The 21,338-nt window shown below is 37.7% G+C and overlaps 4 protein-coding genes and 1 long non-coding RNA gene across 5 annotated transcripts; 2 read left to right on the forward strand and 3 right to left on the reverse strand.

The window, feature by feature from the left end:
• Positions 1-337: 337 nt before the first annotated feature.
• ccl20b (chemokine (C-C motif) ligand 20b) lies at positions 338-2,231 on the forward strand. Its single transcript, XM_018679297.2, has 4 exons — positions 338-506; positions 748-850; positions 1,533-1,607; positions 1,720-2,231. Exons 1-4 carry the CDS (start codon positions 344-346, stop codon positions 1,775-1,777), a joined length of 399 nt encoding a protein of 132 aa, XP_018534813.2. The 5' UTR covers positions 338-343; the 3' UTR covers positions 1,778-2,231.
• A 68-nt stretch (positions 2,232-2,299) lies between these two features.
• LOC108885102 (toll-like receptor 13) lies at positions 2,300-6,863 on the reverse strand. The gene is made up of 3 exons (XM_018679295.2): positions 4,684-6,863; positions 3,968-4,085; positions 2,300-3,466 (listed from the first exon to the last, which is right to left on the reverse strand). Exons 1-3 carry the CDS (start codon positions 6,722-6,724, stop codon positions 3,229-3,231), a joined length of 2,397 nt encoding a protein of 798 aa, XP_018534811.1. The 5' UTR covers positions 6,725-6,863; the 3' UTR covers positions 2,300-3,228.
• On the forward strand, positions 4,869-18,290 carry LOC127139230 (uncharacterized). The gene is made up of 3 exons (XR_007809254.1): positions 4,869-5,017; positions 11,482-11,581; positions 18,142-18,290. It is a non-coding gene; the product is annotated as an uncharacterized LOC127139230 (long non-coding RNA).
• Positions 7,806-14,544, reverse strand: LOC108885101 (toll-like receptor 13). Its single transcript, XM_018679294.2, has 4 exons — positions 14,014-14,544; positions 11,148-13,751; positions 10,598-10,715; positions 7,806-10,108 (listed from the first exon to the last, which is right to left on the reverse strand). The coding sequence occupies exons 2-4, from the start codon at positions 13,672-13,674 to the stop codon at positions 9,871-9,873; spliced, it is 2,883 nt and encodes a 960-aa protein (XP_018534810.1). The 5' UTR covers positions 13,675-13,751; positions 14,014-14,544; the 3' UTR covers positions 7,806-9,870.
• Positions 15,856-20,799, reverse strand: LOC108885100 (toll-like receptor 13). The gene is made up of 4 exons (XM_018679292.2): positions 20,593-20,799; positions 17,708-20,320; positions 17,063-17,180; positions 15,856-16,212 (listed from the first exon to the last, which is right to left on the reverse strand). The coding sequence occupies exons 2-4, from the start codon at positions 20,232-20,234 to the stop codon at positions 15,969-15,971; spliced, it is 2,889 nt and encodes a 962-aa protein (XP_018534808.1). The 5' UTR covers positions 20,235-20,320; positions 20,593-20,799; the 3' UTR covers positions 15,856-15,968.
• Positions 20,800-21,338: the final 539 nt, after the last annotated feature.

Raw genomic sequence — 21,338 nt, forward strand, 5'->3', positions numbered from 1 at the left:
GAAGTATGATCTTTATATATCATTTTAGTGATTTAAACCTGTGATAACTGAATTTTTGTCATAATCTTTTAACATTAAAAAAACAAAACAAAAAAAATGTTGATTATAGCCACTTTAAATCTGATAAATTCCCAATATTTAAAAAAACTGACTTAGTAGCTTTATACAGTATGATATTGATCTATTACATCTCCTCCCACATGGAGTTTGGAGATGTCAGGTGGCAGCAGCACCTTTCGCTCATACTTGGCATGTTGCCCCTGCCATAACAATTGGAATTCCAGTCAAACGGGAAAATCCCAGTGACATCCTTAATAGGCGGTGCAGCACAGTCTCACTATAAATGTCCTTGAGCGCTTTACACCACATAAACTACTACAGCCTCTCACTGACACAGACTGGCAGAGCAAGCAACTTTGGAAAAATGGCAAGCAGCAATGTGCGTCTCCTGGCAGCTCTCTGCTCCCTCGCCATCCTCATCAGCTTTATCGGCAACACACAGTCAGGTGAGTACTTCAGCTTCTACTGGTAACACATTTGTAATATCCACCTTTTCTGTCAAAGTTACAAAGTTATATTATTGTTGTACATGTATTGGATACAAAATTTTAAGCTCAAAAAACTGGGTAACAAACAGAGAATTAATTTTATATAGTTTCATGAGGCTTAGAAAGCAGTAAATTATTATTTTAAAAAAGCCAGACTGTTCAAAATGACAATTATTTGTTTTTGTGTTTATATTTGTAGCAAGCTGCTGCATGAGGTACACCAGGCGTCCATTGCCATACAAGCAGATAATGGGATACACCATCCAGACCATCAACAATTCCTGCGACATCAATGCCATAATGTAAGTTAACAGTCCAATGTTGTCTCATGGTACTGTTACTGAGAATTAGGATCCTGATGGGGAATTCCATGTTAACAGAAACACAGGAAATAAGTCAAAGATGAGTAAAGTTTGGGTGGCTGACAAAATATAGGAAATAAGCCAAAATAAAGAAGTAATAAGGGAGTGTTGAGTGTTATAACTGATTTGTGGTTGCAGGGATGCGCTGTTTGCCCTCACTTACATAATTGTTGATTTGACCAAATCTTGTGTGTTTAAGCCATTCAGTGTTTGAATTTGTACAAAACAACATGCTTTGCCTAAAATGAAAAAGTAAATCCTGAGAGGTCACACATTAGAAAACAGGCTGTAGATAAGACAGAGGGGGTTAGCTTGTATATACAAACTGTACAACAGTTCCATCCCCGTCTTTCCCCAGTAGTTAAAGAGTGACCCAAATTCCTTGTGAAGAACTTTGTGAGGGCAGCTAGCCTGGACTCTGTGTGTGTTGAGGTCACACTGCAGTAATTATGTACACTGTGTGTCTCTTGGGTTAATACCCAAGAGACACACACACACTTGGGTTAATACTCAAGCTGGAATGAGACCACATGGAGCGAAAAATGTTTCTTCAATGTAATTAAGTGCATTCATGTAACTCATAAGTAATCTTTTTTTTTTCACTGCTTCCCGGATCCCACAGCTTCCACGTTCCAGGAAAGTTCATATGTGCTGACCCATCAATGAAACGGACCCAGCAAAGAATGAAGTTTGTGGAGTGAGTATTAACATGTCTTTGTAGTGTGTTTAACATAGTCCTTTCTGCATGGTATATTCAGTTTTCACTCTACTGAACCACATTCATTCTTTAATTCCACTGTCCTTTGCAGTGAAATGAGGCATAAGAAAGCTCTGGTCACCAAAGAGAGAACTTCCACATCAGGATAAAGTCACTGCAGCAGTTAATGTCTGCAGCATATAATTCTTGACTTCACTCAGTCCTGCACCCAACAACCCAATTTGAAACTGGAAAATCTACTGGTGCCTTTTTTCACTTTCTACACTTTAATGGTTCTATATAACTCTAACAGGGACTATCATATAATTTTTGTGTTACATTTTCTTGTATTTGTTCTGTTTTATAAACAGGGACGAGTAGTATTCTTAATACATGTGTAGTAAACTGTAAGCTGTAGCTACAGTATGTCATAAAAAAAAGAATGAAAACATTGTTTTCAAAAGTAAGGCAATTTTAAATGTTTTTTTTAATGTTTACCAACTCTGAGAGATGGAATATGTGTTCCCAAAATGTTGCAAGTTTTGATTGTAATTAAAATCTGTCAGAATTTATCAAAACAAGGATATTTGATAAAGCATATGTCTGTCTATATGGATTTCTCTACATTCACAAAGTCTGTGCTTGTCCTTCCATATCTTCAATGCAGCCTTTTAAGAAAAGATATTTAAAAAAAAAATACTTAATGCTTTTATTTTTTTATATGTGGAGAACAAATAATGAAAAATAAGCTGCGGCTGTATAATCACATACTTTACATGGCTAATTTCATCTTATATTACAATGATAGTTGGAATTAGAATTGTAATTACATTGCCAAAAATGCAAGAAATCAAGTTATGGACTTTAAAATATGCAATAATAAAATGATTGAGGAAGGAGAATAAAAGTAAAGAAGACAGAGGCCAGATTTCCATCCAAATATAACACAAAATGTAACTAAAAATCAAATAAAATGCATATTAATGTTTATTTCCATTTAGTATTAGGAGTTGGTTCATTCAGATTCACAGATGGTGGTTCTAATTCTCCAGTAAAACACTGTATAAAAAGAGGGTGCAATGACAAGATGTAATTAACACAGTAAAAAACGATTTAGAAAATTATACTTAGAAATAATAGGAAATACATATGTATTCTAGGACTTTTATCAACCCCAACAGGCAAGTAGAGGGACAGAGATTTGTCATAAACACTGCACTGCACACACTGCAGCATTGTTTGATGGAAATAAACTGCTATTACTCAAACTTTTTCACAGAGCACAGAAGTGAAAGGCAGAGCTCACTTACTCATCAGTCTTTCAACATGGAAAAATTCATTTCACTGGCGCACAGTCTTAACTTGGTCTTCTAGTTTGGCTGTATGGAAACTTCTCAATTTGCAGTTCCGGAGTTTCCATTTCAGTTAGATAAGTGCGTGCAGCTGATGTAATAAAAGTGTCAGACCAGTACTGTCAACACCAGCAATGATAGATATTTGATAATAAAGAGTAATGGCAGCCTCATTAAACTTATGGCTATTTTATGTAAAAAATGACTCAGTCAAACCAGTAAATTATGCTGGCTGTAAACCTTATTTAGAGAGGACTGTATTCATTTTATCATGGCTTGTCCATAGTGAGGAGGAGGCTGTCCTCACCACAATCTTCTCTGGTCTTCAGAGCCTGGCGCAGTTTCTCCCAGAACAGCTCAGTGTGCTCTCCAGCTCGGGGCCAGCTCAGGTAGGTTCGCTTCTTCAGAAGTTTCCTCATGCGGTAGTAAGGAGACAGGTGGTAGGTGGGAATCTCCTCCAGAAAGACCAGGATCAGCACATCCTTCTGCTCATCGAACAGACGGAAGCTAGACAGGAGAAACAAAAAATAGTAAGGTATGGGCAAGATGAGGTTACTTGTATATTACCTTTCAACAACAAGGCAAATCGTTGTGCTTAACACAAGAAATAAATACATAAAAATACATAACTAGGGTCTAGAAATTTTGATCTAAAATGTAAGAAAATAGATAGCACAGGTGCCACATTTCCATAATATTTCATTTTCCACCATGTGAAGTTTGACTGGTGTGGTTTAATGTTACCAAATTAGAGAATTAGTACCCCCAACTGTTTATCATGATGTGCTCATCTCCTAGCAGAAGAACACATGTCCCTTTTTTGCCTGTGTCTGTGTATTTAAAGACAAATTCATTAGAATATTAAGGTTGAATATGTTTATTTGAATAGCATAATTATACAAGAACTAATTAATATATAAGCATAACTACAATGTCAACAATTAACTTCAGGTTAATGTATCACACAGACATGATGCATGTCTCAGCTAAAGTGAGCTGACACATTACCTGGCCACCTGGATCTCTCTGGAGCACCACTCGCTCTCAAGGTATCTGCGACTGATCACGCAGATGGTCTTCCTGCTTCCATAAATAGCATCTGTGATGTTGTCTATGATGGGTTTACCTGAGGAAGAGAAAAGAAAATCGTCATTAATAAAACCATAATCACTTTTCTCCTCATGAGTTTCTCTTATACACAAAAAGGAATATAGTGACCCCTACTGATGTGCACATGAAATCACAAACTGAGGGAAAAAAAGAGGTGTGACAGCTTAAGTATATTTAAGTATATTTATTTCCAGATTACAGTTTTGCATGTCAAATGTATAAATCAAAGTCTAATGGCTTTTGCTGTGTGATGCCTCAAAGGCATTTATGTCATTTATCTTTTGTTTGCTTTAAAATAATTCATTTATATGTATTTAAGTTATAAAGAACGCTAAAAAGAAAAAATGTTAAATGAGAGGATTTTATTTTGAAGGTCAACTTGCTGATGACCTCACGTCCTACTGAATTACTTATCCTGTTTGCTGTTGCTCTGAGAGGGAGAGTGACATGTTCAGGCTCTGAGGCTTATCCACAGCCATCCACTTGGAAACATTGTTCAGGCAACGCCGTAAGTGTTTATATTTCACATATATAGACCACATCATTTTGAATTGCTGATTAAAACTGGAGCAAAAAAACATTTATTTAATGGCAGGTGTAAAGACCAGTCTTACCTGGCTCAAAGTCTCGATGGTGCAGACACAATCTCCAACCCTGTTCTCCCTCCAGTTTTGGCAGCAGCTCTCTGATGACCCAGGGCTCATCATGGGTATTGTAGGAGATGAAGGCATCGTACTGATTAGGAGCTTGCTTGTTTTTATGCTTTGTGTCAAAGAGAAAAGCCAAGAAGAGGTAGTAGGCATAGGCTAGGTGCCACCTCAGGAAATGGTAGGTGAAGGACACCACCATAGACAGGAGGATTGTACATGTGGTGGAGATAAAGTAGATGAATTCAATGTCTACTGAGCAGGACTGGATACTAAGGTCCAACAGTTTCTTGCCTTTAAGGTTCACAGGATAGTTGCACTCAAAGTTATAGGCATCAAAAACTTGTGTTTGGTTGTTGTTTTCTATCCACTTGAGTAACCATGCATTATCACAGTCACAGGTGAAACTGTTCCCAAAAAGATCCACATAAACAAGAGCTGGTAGAGACTGTATTATTTCTTCACTGATAACTGAATATTGATTCTTTCTTGCCTGCAAGAACTCCAGTTTGGTAAGGTTGGCATCTATGAGAAAATCAAGAGACCCAAGATCTACATGAGATATGTAAAGGCTTTGAAGGTTTTGAATAGGGGAAAACAACTCTGGAGAGAGATCCCTAAGGTCATTTGAACTAATGTCAAGTGTTTGCAGCTGAGGTGTGTAATTAAACATGTCTTTGTGCAGAGATAAAAGTTGAATGTTCCTGGCATTGAACTCTGACAGATTTGTCAAACCTTGCAGGAAGTTGCGAGGCAAATGAGACTTCAACCTGCGGTGTTGTGAAGGAATAGCCAGTGTTTCCAGACGGGACAGCTGAGAAAATGGTGCATAAGGCAAAGCTGAACAGTCGTCATATTTAATACAATTTTCCCTTAAATCCAATCTTCTCAAATTTATCAGATCATTGAAAACACCTTTGTTTATTTCAGTTTCTTTGATGTGATTCTTCTGTAGCAGAATATCAGTAAGATTTGTCAGTCCAATGAAACACCTATTTTTAAGATCTTGTATTTGATTGTCATGTAATGACAAGTTCTGGAGGGACTGTAAACCCCTAAATTCTCCATGTTTAATGGTAGTGAGCTCATTTCCATTCAAAAGCAGTTGTCTAAGATTTGGCAAGTACATTTGGAAAGCACCATTTAAATTGGATATGCGGTTGGTCTGTAGCTTTAAAACTTGCAATTGTATTAAATCCTTGAAAACACATTCACTTAGAGCTGAGACTGAATTCTGATAAAGGCTAAGCTGTCTGAGCATCGTCTGATTTGTGAAATCATCACATCCAAGTTCTCTGATGTTATTAGAGCTGAGATCCAATTCTCTAAGAGTTGGTAGATTCCTTGTGGCAGCTGGAACAGATGAAAGCCTGTTGTGACTCAGACTCAAATTACTTAAACTCTGAAGAAATTTGAAGGCCCTGCAGTGGATGTGTTGTATTTCATTCCCTGTTAAATCTAACTCAGTTACATTAATGCACAACTTAAACAAATCGGAACTGACAAATCTGAGTTTGTTATAGCGGAGCTGCAGTGTGGACATTGTTGGGATGGAGCAGGAAATGTTGATTAATGCTGGGAGGTTTTGTTTCATTGCATTCATCCTCAGAGATGTTAGTGAGGAGTTTACCGTCTCTAGTAATGATTTCATGTCATCAAAAGTCATTTGAAGCCCACTAATATCAAGAGTAGACACTCGACTAAAGAAAGTCTTGTTACGCACATCCCATTTCATCAGTTGCTTCCTTTGAGTACCACCGATATTAAGTGTAGTGAGATTAGGAAAAACGTCTGCAGTGACTGAAAAAACTGAGATTGGATTCTGAGACAAATCGACGTATTTAAGTTCTAGTGAACTGTTTGTCAGTTCCCATGAATGAAAAGTGGTTAAATTGTTGTTTTTAATATACAGCTCTCGTAGATGTGGCAAGTGCTGTATTATTGAATGAACTTTTGTAATGTGTTGCAGTTTGTTGTGAGAAATGTCCAGAAGCTTTAAGCTTGTCATGGATTTAAAAGAGGTGGATGCCACAGCTTTGATGCTATTATTATTAATACTAAGTTCAGTGACGGTTGCTCAGACCGTGAAAAAGATCCTCCCCAAGTTCAACAAGTCTGTTACTATTTATATTTAACATCAAGAGGGATGTTAGATTGGCAAAGGCACCGCTCTCTATCTGTGAAATGTTGTTGTTGTCCAGGTATAACTGTATCAGAACTGGTAGATTTCTGAAATCTGATCGATTTATTCTTGAAATATTGTTTCTAGACAAGTCAAAACCTTTCACTGTTGAAGGAATATCTTGAGGAACAGCACTGAGTTCACTCCTGACACATATTGCAACATTGTAGCTGATTCGGCAAGTCTTCAGTGCAAATCCTGTGACTGGAATGTCAAAACTAATGATATTCAGCAAGCAGAGAAAAGTGATATGTTGAAAAGGGTTTCTTCCTCCTCTTGCCATTGTTTGGTTCTGTTTCACTCTGTGACCCATCTTTAAATCTCAGTTACAAAAGAACAAGTCCAGCCAATAAGAGATTGCAGTTTCTCAGCGTTTACTTCAATTGGTGATAAAGAACTGCAGTAATGCTGAAAAGTCAATAAAACAGACGAAAAAAGCCATCAGAGGCAGAAAAACTTAAAACACAACAAATATTCAAAATTAGAACATATAATACACTTTCTGAACAACATAACATCTGATCTGATCATCTGAAGTACCGATGCATTTTCAACACTGTAATTTCACTTTCTTCTACCTTTTACTCCAAAATGCAAGGTATTTCCTGCCTTAGTTCTGTTTTCCTCCACTATACTATACCAGGCAATATTTTATTAGTGAAAAAATAAAGATGTCAGTGAAATTACCCTGTAAATCTGATATAAATAATCTGAAAATTAAAACTCATCTCTATAAGAATATGATGAATAATGGTGTCTGATACTTACTGTGTCACACAAAGAAGAGCTGATTAGTCACCTGACCACAAGCCGTCAGAATTTTGCAGTTTAATTATCTTCCTTTGTCTGACTGAAATGTCTGTCTTGCTGTGCAGCTCGACACGTTTTGTTTTTCATTGCAATTCTCTTTTTCATGTATGTAACTGAGGAAGTGAGATTAGTTTACAGGACAGGGTGTTTTTTGTTGTTGTTTTGTGTTAATTGATCTTGTTTATTTTTGTTGTTTTTTTTTCTTCTTTTTTTTATGATGCTTGCTGAATTCACTATCATCCATCTTGTAGATTATGTTGATTCATGTTAGAGGATGCTGTTTCAATTTACATACATAAATAAGCTTCTAAAAATAAAAAAAATGACCAGAGGTCAAACACTCTAGATGTTAATTTCTCTTTATACATATTGACATGCTGGTCTCTTCTCTTTTTTCTGTGTCATGTGGGCACTTGTGTTTTGGCTCACTTCCCCTGCCAAAGTCTGGTAATGACTACTGTCGTATAAATTAAAAAGTAACTGTCCTCCAATAGATACTTCCTCTTTTCTTCTTCTTCTCGTTTCTTCTTGTAAATGTATGACTCTATAATCCCAGAGAACATTTAAGTACTTTTCTTATAAATTCTGAATTCTGATTCTAAAAGTTTTTTCTCAGAATAGTGCCCCCTCTCTTGGCTCTGTCAGTTTTTTGGACATGCATTTTTAAAGTATTATGGCCAGTTGGTGCTGTAGGTAAAAGGAAAATCTCTTTACAGTTTTTCTGATTTGCCAAAACACTAAACCCCATTTTCTAAACTAAACTGTCAACTGCCAAAATAACTTTATTAAATCAATCACACAGTTGGCAAAACTTTAAACACTGTTCATCTGGTTAGACACAATTTGCAAATCTGGAACCCCCATTTTGCAAAACACATTCTCATTCACAAAACACATTTTCCAGTATGGTGCACTTTGACCCAGAATGACACACAGGCCCCAAAAGTTAAACACAACTAACACTCCTGTTGTTATATTTAACACACCACCTGACCTGACCTGGCCGAGGCATGATGCTGAGGCAGAATGAATGACATTGCTTGCTGTAAAATCATAATGCAGTTTTTTATTTTTGCTGCAGGGTTTCCTGTTTACATACGTTTTCATAGGTACAAGAATGTGCAAATATCCTACAGCAAATGCAGATTTTTTTCTTGCTCTGCCCAGAGTAAAGTGTTTTGCATTTGTTTATGTAGTGTGTAGTGATTGCTGAGTAGGGTGTATGCATTAGCTGGCTTTGTGTGTCTTCTGACAGCAGTGTTTGGTTTTGAATGAAGTTAAAACAGTTTCAAATCAATTGTTTGATTTTGCAAGACAGGTCAAAGGTTTTGAGAGTGTAACTTGAATTTTGGAGTTTGTGTTTTTCAGAAAATGTGTTTTGGCAATTCAGAAAAACTATATATATATATAACTATATATCTATAATATATACTGACCTTCAAAATAATAGTAATGTCTTCGAAGATGATTTTGCTTCTCTGTACAGCTGATTTGCTTCACACTAGAGTGACACAACATCTTTTATTCAGGAACATATAGAGGACTGCTGTTTTTTAAGCATCAACATTTCTAAACTATGAAAGTGTGGGTCTGGGTTTTGGTATATTAGTTTTTTATAGTTATAAGTTATTCTTGTATTACGTACCACACTATTACCACTACTATCATCCACTTTCACCCTGTGGGTGTGAGAAAAAATGTTTCAGTGTATGTTCATATATTCTGTTCCCCTTTTCATTTCCTCATCTACCTTTATTGATAAACAGTTCCTTAACTAAGTGAATGATTTAACTGAAATGTCACAGTGTTAACATGTTGGCTATGAACATGTATGTGAACTTAAAGACTATGAACAATGACCGTAAACACAGTATTATGAAAAACCCACAGAAAAAACTGGTTCTTTTATAACACAAAATTAAGTGGGATGTGATTTTGTGTCATAAAAAGAGTGGAAAATGTTTGAAATGAAAAGAAGGAAATCCCCTCCTGGTTGATAGCCCATGAATAGCTGTTATCATGCTGCAATGCCATCAGAGCTCTGGATTTTATTGTGGTGGTGGATAGTTTTGCACAGAAACGGTGAGGGAAAAATGCCTGTTTTAATGTAAGACAGGTTACAAAAAACTGGTTGTAAACCTCACACAGTGAGTATGACCTTTTTACCACTGTCTGTCAACCACATTGAAGAGGAAGCTGTCGCAATCTGCTCTGGTCTTCAGAGCCTGGTGCAGTTTCTCCCAAAATATCTCAGTGTGCTCTCCAGCTCGGGGCCAGCTCAGGTAGGTTCGCTTTTTCAGCAGTTTCCTCATGCGGTAGTAAGGAGACAGGTGGTAGGTGGGAATCTCTTCCAGAAAGACCAGGATCAGCACATCCTTCTGCTCATCGAACAGACGGAAGCTAGACAGGAGAAACAAAGATAGATGAGAACCTAACCTGGTCCTTTCATCCCTACTTCCTCAGGCCCCTGGTTTTCTCTACAAATTTCCATGAACCACAATTGCCCATCCAGCCACTAGATGTCCAGAGATATATATTCGGTGTCACCTGACACCCCCCCCCCCCCCACACACACACACCTTTTCCTAGTTTTCTAATCAGCTCTCCCACTGTCTAAACTAGCCTGTTTTTCACCAGCTCATCAGGGAACTCCTGTATGTGTGCACCTCCTGGCCCAGCCATCTGTAAGTTTTGGTCATTTTGAGTTATTAAAGCTGCTGTACTGTATGTGTCTCTGTTTGGGTCTGTGGAGATTCTGGAGCAGTGAGCATTGTGTTTTTATGAAAAGTGCAAATTAAATTAAAATCTGACTGACTTACATAGGAAATTAACCTCAGCTTAATGTATCATACATGAATGCCTCATGCAAACTTAGTGTGCTGACATTACCTGGCCACCTGGATCTCTCTGGAGCACCACTCACTCTCAAGGTATCTGCGACTGATCACGCAGATGGTCTTCCTGCTTCCATAAATAGCATCTGTGATGTTGTCTATGATGGGTTTACCTGAGGAAGAGAAAAGGACACTTTTCATGTTATGAGTTCCTCTGATAGAGCAGTGAAAAAAGTACTATGGTGACACCTTCTAAAGTATAAATGCTGCTGTAATTGCTTATGCACCTAATGATATTGATTTCCAGAGAACTTTTAGTGTATACATCAAAACGTGATTGCTTTGCATTTCTTGAAGAAAACATCTGCTTGAAACTTAATGGAAAAAAATGGCTCTTTTGTTTTACTGTACCTTTGCACTAAAATCCACACTGTTACTCTTATTTTTACTTTACCATAAACTCTTTATCTTTTCATAGTACTATCACTGTTTCAGCTGCATTACTAGTCTACCCATTTACACCTTTAAGCTAGTTAAAGCCACATTTTGAGTTGCAAAGAGAAGTTAAGCATTTATTTAATGGCAGGTGTAAAGACCAGTCTTACCTGGCTCAAAGTCTCGATGGTGCAGACACAATCTCCAGCCCTGTTCTCCCTCCAGTTTTGGCAGCAGCTCTCTGATGACCCAGGGCTCATCATGGGTATTGTAGGAGATGAAGGCATCGTACTGATTAGGAGCTTGCTTGTTTTTTTGCTTTGTGTCAAAGAGAAAAGCCAAGAAGAGGTAGTAGGCATAGGCTAGGTGCCACCTCAGGACATGTAAGGTGAAGGACACCACCATAAACAAGAGGATTGTACATGTGGTGGAGATAAAGTAGATGAATTCAATGTCTACCGAACAGGTCTGGATGGTGATGTTCAACAATTTCTTGCCTTTAAGGTTCACAGGATAGTTGCACTCAAAGTTATAGGCATCAAAAACTTGTGTTTGGTTGTTGTTTACTACCCACTGGAGAAAGCAGGCATTATCACAGCCACAGGTGAAACTGTTCCCCTGAAGATCCACATAAACAAGAGCTGGTAGAGACTGTATTATTTCTTCACTGATAACTGAGTATTGATTCTTTCTCGCCTGCAAGAACTGCAGTTTGGTAAGGTTGGCATCTATGAGAAAATCAAGAGACTTAAGATTTGCTTGAGATATGTAAAGGCTTTGAAGGTTTTGAATAGGGGAAAACAACTCTGGAGAGAGATCCCTAAGGTCATTTGAACTAATGTCAAGTTTTTGTAGCTGAGGTGTGTAATTAAACATGTCTTTGTGCAGAGATAAAAGTTGAATGTTCCTGGCATTGAACTCTGACAGATTTGTCAAACCTTGCAGGAAGTTGCGAGGCAAATGAGACTTCAACCTGCGGTGTTGTGAAGGAATAGCCAGTGTTTCCAGACGGGACAGCTGAGAAAATGGTGCATAAGGCAAAGCTGAACAGTCGTCATATTTAATACGATTTTCCCTTAAATCCAATCTTCCCAAATTTATCAGATCATTGAAAACACCTTTGTTTATTTCAGTTTCTTTGATGTGATTCTTCTGTAGCAGAATATCAGTAAGATTTGTCAGTCCAATGAAACACCCATTTTTAAGATCTTGTATTTGATTGTCATGTAATGACAAGTTCTGGAGGGACTGTAAGCCCCTAAATTCTCCATGTTTAATGGTAGTGAGCTCATTTCCATTCAAAAGCAGTTGTCTAAGATTTGGCAAGTACATTTGGAAAGCACCATTTAAATTGGATATGCGGTTGGTCTGTAGCTTTAAAACTTGCAATCGTATTAAATCCTTGAAAACACATTTACTTAGAGCTGAGACTGAATTCTCAGAAAGGCTAAGCTGTCTGAGCATCGTCTGATTTGTGAAATCGTCACATCCAAGTTTGCTGATGTTATTAGAGCTGAGATCCAATTCTCTAAGAGTTGGTAGATTCCTTGTGGCAGCTGGAACAGATGAAAGCCTGTTGTGGCTCAGACTCAAGATCCTCAGTCTCTGAAGAGATCTGAAGGCACTGTCGTGGATATTTCGTATTTTGTTCTCTGTTAAATCTAACTCAGTTACATTAATGCACAACTTAAACAAATCGGAACTGACAAATCTGAGTTTGTTATAGCGGAGCTGCAGCGTGGACATTGTTGGGATGGAGCAGGAAATGTTGATTAATGCTGGGAGGTTTTGTTTCATTGCATTCATCCTCAGAGATGTTAGTGAGGAGTTTACCGTCTCTAGTAATGATTTCATGTCATCAAAAGTCATTTGAAGCCCACTAATATCAAGAGTAGACACTCGACTTAAGAAAGTCTTGTTGCGCACATCCCATTTCATCAGTTGCTTTCTAGGAGAGCCCCCGATGTTAAACCAGGTGAGATTTGGAAAAACGTCTGCAGTGACTGAAAAAACTGAGATTGGATTCTGAGACAAATCGAGGTATTTAAGTTCTAGTGAACTGTTTGTCAGTTCCCATGAATGAAAAGTGGTTAAATTGTTGTTTTTAATATACAGCTCTCGTAGATGTGGCAAGTGCTGTATTATTGAATGAACTTTTGTAATGTGTTGCAGTTTGTTGTGAGAAATGTCCAGAAGCTTTAAGCGTGTCATGGATTTAAAAGAGGTGGATGCCACAGCTTTGATGTGATTACTCATAATTCTGAGTTCAGTGAGGTTGCTCAGACCATGAAAAAGATCCTCCCCAAGCTCAGTAAGTTTATTATTATTTAGATTTAACCTCTTGAGGGATGTCAGATTGGCAAAGGCACCGCTTTCTATCTGTGAAATGTAATTGCGATTTAGGTCTAATTGTGTCAAAACTGGTAGATGTTTGAAATCTGATACTTGTATTCTTGATATTTTGTTTGAAGACAAGTCAAAACCTTCCACTGTTGAGGGAATATCTTGAGGAACAGCTCTGAGGTCATTCCTGACACATATTGCAATATTGTAACTGATTCTACAAGTCTTCAGTGCAAATCCTGTGACTAGAACGACAAAACTGATGATGTTCAACAAGAAGAAGATATTACTCAGTTTAAAACATTTTGATCTTCTTTTTGGATTTGTTTTGTCTGCTTTCAGTTCAGGATCCATTTTTTAAATCTTCATGACGACAAAACAAGTGAAGAAATTTGTATCCCAGTTGGTGAATAAAACTGCACAAGGTAATCCTGAAAATCCAGTAAATAGACAAATAAAGACCATCACTAACCATAACAAAGAACAAACAGTCAATGCAATGTAAAGCATATTCATTGTTGAAAGTTTAAAAAAAAAAACAAAAACAAAACCTTAACACTTAAGCTCAGACAGTTTCTTTAACCTCATTACAAGCGGTTGAGGTATTAAATAAACCAACAGAAAATGAAGTACCAAAGGGTACTTCATTTTCAGCCATATGTATACATAACAAAAAGGCCCCTTAACACTTACTGTGTTTCACAAAGAAGAACTGATTAATCCCTCAAATCCACAGAATCTTGCAGTTTGATAATTTTTCAGAAAGAGTGAAAATATTATTTCTGTCCACATAATAAACTGTGTGCATGAGAGAGATGTTCACCTGCTTTGTAGCTCAAAACTCTCCTGAGTCTGACATCTCTTTTCTCTTTTTAATGGTTCAGTTGAGGAAGTGAGTAGTTTCCAGGCCAGGCTGTTTTTTTTGTTGGGTAGAGTGCTAATTGCTCTTGTTTTATTTTTTAATCATGCTGAATTCCCTATCAACCACTGTGTAGATTCCCTTTATTCATATTAGAAGATGTGGTTGCATTTACATTCATTCAAAAATGGGTATGATAAAATTCTGGAAAAAATACTTCAGGCCAAATGTGACATTCATGACATTCACTCACTTCATGTGGATTGGTAGACTAGCCTCTGTTTCCTTTCTGTGTCATACATTGGGTTGTGGTTGTGCTCACTTCCTCTAGAAAGTCCAGTGATGTCTACTGTTGCCACAATCAAACTTTAAAAAGCAATGAAGAAGTTGCAGTGGGATTCTTGTCTTCTGGAAAAGCTGATGCAAAAAAAGACTGGAGCTGAGTTTCATTGCTGGAAATGTTGCAAACTAATCTGTATCATTGGCATAATTTATATGAAGTTGTCTGAAATGAAAAAGAACTGAGGGATGTAAAACATGCTGTGCCATAAACCTAAATTACAGAGAAAGAACAATGTGTGTGTGTGTGTGTGTGTGTGTGTGTGTGTGGAATCTGCTAAAACCTTAAGAAATTAACTGCTGAATGTCTACTAATTAAAACAGTTTTTCCACTGAAAACTGTTCAAATGTGTGTAAATCAATGTGTCTTATATGCAGTGTAGAAACTGTATGTAGCAATAATGTGACTGAAATGCCAGTTAAGTGTGTGGTAAACAGCACACACAGAAGCTGTTAACAACTAAATGTCCATCAGCTGTGAGTAGCCAGCTACAAATAAAGGTTGCCATGGTTATGTTGAGGCTCATACTTCTGTCAATGTGCTTTGGTATACAGTGGCATTGTGTGAAAGACAACAAATGTGCCTATGTTCTGACAAAAATGTATGTGAAGAGTGAAATTTGTATCTGTGAGGATGAGCTAAACCTTGGTGGTCTGTAATACTAAAATCTGCATACTCTGGGTCTGTGTCTGCATCAGCTGTGCCCAGGAATAAAGGTATGTCATTACAGACATGGTTAGCTCCTACAACATGCACTGCTTTAGCTGATTCACACACTTTACTGTAATGTCTTTTTTCCTCCCATGTGTAGAATGTCACCTCACTGCCATTTTCCATGTTCTGGGGATTTTCCACATCCGTAGCATGTCTGGTGATCATGTAGTGGTTTTTTTGGTTAGCTTTTGCTTTCTGTTCTTTATTAGCATGAGTCATAACATCAGTGTCATTTCTGGTTTCTGCTTGCTGTCTTTGTATTACTTATGACTGTTTAAATAATATTTCATTGATGATACTTGACTTTTATATGTAATGGAATATCGTTCCTATATTGTCACTTAAAACTGTGTGAACTGTTTTTTGGCCACTTGGGGGCAGAGGAAACACAGTGTAAAAACAACACAGGCAAAATATCACCTTTCAGTTAATATGGCAGACTTTTTAGCAAAATGGTTGCTTGTTTGCAAAGGTAGCTAGTTTGGTTGTATAAAAACTTCAACTTGTGACTCTTGATTTTCTGTTTAGTTGATTATACCAACTGCAATTGAGACTAGGTCAGACAGTGTTAAAATGTTCAAAAAATGTTCAATATTTGGCAATAATGACAGCATCCTTTGGATAAACTTTAGATAAGCAATTTTATTTTAAAACAGATATCAAAAAGTCCAAAATGACTCAAAGCAGTGAACTATACTGGCCATAAACTTTTTAAAAACTTTTTTTTTTTTTTTTTTAATACCATCTGTCAACCACAGTGAGGAGAAAGCTGTCCTCACCGTGATCCTCTTCAGTCTTCAGAGCCTGGCGGAGTTTCTCCCAGAACAGCTCAGTGTGCTCTCCAGCTCGGGGCCAGCTCAGATAGCTTTGCTTCTTCAGCAGTTTCCTCATGCGGTAGTAAGGAGACAGGTGGGAGTTGGGAATCTCCTCCAGAAAGACCAGGATCAGCACATCCTTCTGCTCATCGAACAGACGGAAGCTAGACAGGAGAAACAAAAATAGATGAGAACCTACAAAGGCAATACACAGTCCTACATATGTGAATTGAGTTACAACTTTCTGATATCTATATTACTATATAAAACATGCCATAAAACATGTAACTTAAGCTTTTAAAAATTTCAGTAATGACAAAATGTACCTTAAAACCAAAACATAGTATGGTATAGTATTGATCCTCAGTCCATTTCCACAGATTTTCACATAAATATTTTTACCACAAGACCCATGCCGAGCTCCTTAAATCTGGCTTTGAAAACTGATGTAGGACTCGCCACCAGACTTACTGCTATAAAAAAGACAGCTAACAATAAGGCTATATCAAATGAAAGCTAGCTTCCAAGATAGAAATACAAGCTGGTTGTAACTAGCAAACATTTCTGTGAGACCTATAAAACCATTTTCACCAATTATGTGCTTACACTCAGGCCTTCATAATTCTGCTCATTCTGCCTCTTCTTCATGAACTGCAATTCCCCGTCCAGCCACCAGATATCCCCAGACATTCCTTACATTTCTGGTCACCTGACCTTCCCACCACTTACACACCTGTTGCTGGTTTTCTCACCAGTATTTAAACCAGCATGTCTCACTCGCTCATCACCAAGTTAAAGTTGACTTGGGTCTTGGTTTGGCTTATTTTTATCTTATTCTGTTCCTGAACCTGTTTACTTCCGGGCCAGATTGTCTGTAAGTTTTAATCACTTTGCGTCACTGCATCTGCTGCCTGCATGTCTGTGGTTTGGGTAGATATCAAAACAATGTCTGCATAGATGATTAAGCTGATTTATCACACAGGCATTCTTCATTGTAGTGAGCTGACACATTACCTGGCCACCTGGATCTCTCTGGAGCACCACTCGCTGTCAAGGTATCTGCGACTTATCACACAGATGGTCTTCCTGCTTCCATAAATAGCATCTGTGATGTTGTCTACGATGGGTTTACCTGAGGGGGAGAAAAGGAAAATAGTCAGTATTGAAACCATAATCACTGTTCTCCTCATGAGTTCCTCTGATGGGGCAGTAAAAAAGCACTATGGTGACACCTTCTGGAGTACAGATGAAAGTAGAAAACGAGACCATTAAATGTAATAGCTCATGCACACAAGTACATTGATTTCCAGATAACAGCTTTTAGTGTACACATTGAAATCTGGTGGCTTTTTGAGTCTCAAAAGAAGCATGTTTAGACTTACTGGATAAAAATGGCATTTGTGTTTTACCACCATTGCACTAAAATATCCACAATGTGTAACTCTTACTTTACCATAAACTCTTTCTCTTTTCATAATACTGTAACTATTTCAGCTGCATTATTGATCTACCGACATACAATTTTAAGCTAGTTAGGGCCATTAGCATGTTTTTATAAAAACCTAAAAACTGTGGTAGACCACATTTTGAATTGTTGATTAAACACAGCTGGAGAAAAAAAAAGATTTATTTAATGGCAGGTGTAAAGACCAGTCTTACCTGGCTCAAAGTCTCGATGGTGCAGACACAATCTCCAGCCCTGTTCTCCCTCCAGTTTTGGCAGCAGCTCTCTGATGACCCAGGGTTCATCATGGGTATTGTAGGAGATGAAGGCATCGTACTGATTAGGAGCTTGCTTGTTTTTATGCTTTGTGTCAAAGAGAAAAGCCAAGAAGAGGTAGTAGGCATAGGCTAGGTGCCACCTCAGGAAATGGTAGGTGAAGGACACCACCATAGACAGGAGGATTGTACATGTGGTGGAGATAAAGTAGATGAATTCAATGTCTACTGAGCAGGACTGGATACTAAGGTCCAACAGTTTCTTGCCTTTAAGGTTCACAGGATAGTTGCACTCAAAGTTATAGGCATCAAAAACTTGTGTTTGGTTGTTGTTTACTATCCACTTGAGTAACCATGCATTATCACAGCCACAGGTGAAACTGTTCCCCTGAAGATCCACATAAACAAGAGCTGGTAGAGACTGTATTATTTCTTCACTGATAACTGAATATTGATTCTTTCTTGCCTGCAAGAACTGCAGTTTGGTAAGGTTGGCATCTGTAAGATAATTTAGAGACCGAAGACTTGTTCTAGATACATAAAGGCTTTGAAGGTTTTGAATAGGGGAAAACAACTCTGGAGAGAGATCCATAAGTTCATTTGAGCTAATGTCAAGTGTTTGCAGCTGAGGTGTGTAATTAAACATGTCTTTGTGCAGAGATAAAAGTTGAATGTTCCTGGCATTGAAAACCAACAGGTTTGTCAAACCTTGCAAGAAGTTGCGAGGCAAATGAGATTTCCCCTTGCAGTGTTGTAAAGGAATAGCCAGTGTTTCCAGACGGAACAGCTGAGAAAATGGTGCATAAGGCAAAGCTGAACTGCTATTATATTTAATGCAATTATCCCTCAAATCCAATCTTCTTAAGTTTATCAGATCATTGAAAACACCTTTGTTTAGTTCATTTTCTTTAATATGATTCTTCTGTAGCAGAATATCAGTAAGATTTGTCAGTCCAATGAAACACCCATTTTCAAGTGTATCTATTTTATTTTCATGTAATGACAAGTTCTGGAGGGACTGTAAGCCTCTAAATTCCCCTTGTTTAATGGCCATGAGTTCATTTTTATTCAAATACAATTTTGTAAGTTTTGGGAAGTACTTTTGAAAAGCACCATTTAAATTGGATATGCGGTTGGTCTGTAGCTTTAAAACTTGCAATCGTATTAAATCCTTGAAAACACATTCACTTAGAGCTGAGACTGAATTCTGATAAAGGCTAAGCTGTCTGAGCATCGTCTGATTTGTGAAATCGTCACATCCAAGTTTGCTGATGTTATTAGAGCTGAGATCCAACTCTCCAAGAGTTGGTAGATTCCTTGTGGCAGCTGGAACAGATGAAAGCCTGTTGTGGCTCAGACTCAAGATCCTCAGTCTCTGAAGAGATCTGAAGGCACTGTCGTGGATATTTCGTATTTTGTTCTCTGTTAAATCTAACTCAGTTACATTAATGCACAACTTAAACAAACCGGAACTGACAAATCTGAGTTTGTTATAGCGGAGCTGCAGTGTGGACATTGTTGGGATGGAGCAGGAAATGTTGATTAATGCTGGGAGGTGTTGTTTCATTGCATTCATCCTCAGAGATGTTAGTGAGGAGTTTACCGTCTCTAGTAATGATTTAATGTCATCAAAAGTCATTTGAAGCCCACTAATATCAAGAGTAGACACTCGACTTAAGAAAGTCTTGTTGCGCACATCCCATTTCATCAGTTGCTTTCTAGGAGAGCCCCCGATGTTAAACCAGGTGAGATTTGGAAAAACGTCTGCAGTGACTGAAAAAACTGAGATTGGATTCTGAGACAAATCGACGTATTTAAGTTCTAGTGAACTGTTTGTCAGTTCCCATGAATGAAAAGTGGTTAAATTGTTGTTTTTAATATACAGCTCTCGTAGATGTGGCAAGTGCTGTATTATTGAATGAACTTTTGTAATGTGTTGCAGTTTGTTGTGAGAAATGTCCAGAAGCTTTAAGCGTGTCATGGATTTAAAAGAGGTGGATGCCACAGCTTTGATGTGATTACTCATAATTCTGAGTTCAGTGAGGTTGCTCAGACCATGAAAAAGATCCTCCCCAAGCTCAGTAAGTTTATTATTATTTAGATTTAACCTCTTGAGGGATGTCAGATTGGCAAAGGCACCGCTTTCTATCTGTGAAATGTAATTGCGATTTAGGTCTAATTGTGTCAAAACTGGTAGATGTTTGAAATCTGACTCTTGTATTCTTGATATTTTGTTTGAAGACAAGTCAAAAGCTTCCACTGTTGAGGGTATATCTCGAGGAACAGCTCTGAGGTCATTCCTGACACATATTGCAATATTGTAACTGATTCTACAAGTCTTCAGTGCAAATCCTGTGATTGGAACGACAAAACTGATGATGTTCAGCAAGAAGAGAAAAACGATAAGTTCAAAATATTTTCTTCCTCCTGGTGCTGTTGTTTTGTCCTCTTTCACTCCACATCCCATTTTGAAATCTGAAGTGTCCAACCAGTAAAGAATTGCAATTTCTCAGTGTTAACTCCAATTGGTGACTAAAACTTCAGGGAGTAATGCTGAAAATCCAATGCAACAGACAAAGGCCATCAGAAGTGGTAACACACAAGACCTATTCAAAAATTGGAATAATATAATAAATAACTGCCATGTACTGTTTTAAATGTCAATATGGAAACATAAAAAACATAACATCAGAGTGCCTCTTTAGCCTTATTAGAAATGCAAAAAATGCCAAATCATGAGCATTATTATAAAGTGTTACCAGACTAGCCAGTGATTAGGAGTCAATCTCTTGAGCATAGGATGAATAATGTTTTCTGATACTTACTGTGTCGCACAAAGAGGAGCTGATTAATCACTGTTCTCAAATCCTCAGAATCTTGCAGTTCAATTATCTTCCTTTGTTTGTCTAAAATGTTTCTGTGAGTTCTAAAGAGTGAAAATAATCTGTCCAGTGTACATGAAAAAATTTTGGTATTGCTGTGTGGTCCAACACCTTTCCTCTGCTGTCATCACTTTTCTCCAGATCCACTGAGGAAGTGTGAGTAGTTTCCAGGATGGGGTAACATTGAAATTCACCAGTTACTCAAGCCCCTCAGTATTCAGTGAGATAAAAGGTTTAGGAAAAAAAAAATCAAGTATGTCTTATGCAAGAATTATCTTGCACAGTAATTCCAAGGTGCTGAATTAACCAATATCTACTTGTACATGTCAGTGGAAATTACCTTTGTGAACATTAGTGGGCTGGACTCTTACTACCACTTTTTTTAACATGTCATAGAGGGTTGTGAGTTTCCTCATTTCATATAAAAAGTCCAATAATGACTATTACAAGTGAAGAGGAAAGGCGTCCACCTCCTCTGCTGCTTTTCAGATACAGTACATTCTGGCAGAGAAAATATGGGCTGCTGAGACATTTTACTGCTGAATTCCATTAAAACAACACGGTGACAGTCAAGTGTGAACTTATGTAGCTTCACTGATAGCGATAAATTTCTGTGTAATGCTGAGGATGGGCTCAAAATAGAGAGGCTTCAGGCATAAAAGATGGCAGTAAGAGTATCCATAATGTGC

The sequence above is a fragment of the Lates calcarifer genome, linkage group LG24, assembly GCF_001640805.2.
Source record: "Lates calcarifer isolate ASB-BC8 linkage group LG24, TLL_Latcal_v3, whole genome shotgun sequence".
Taxonomy (NCBI): domain Eukaryota; kingdom Metazoa; phylum Chordata; class Actinopteri; family Centropomidae; genus Lates; species Lates calcarifer.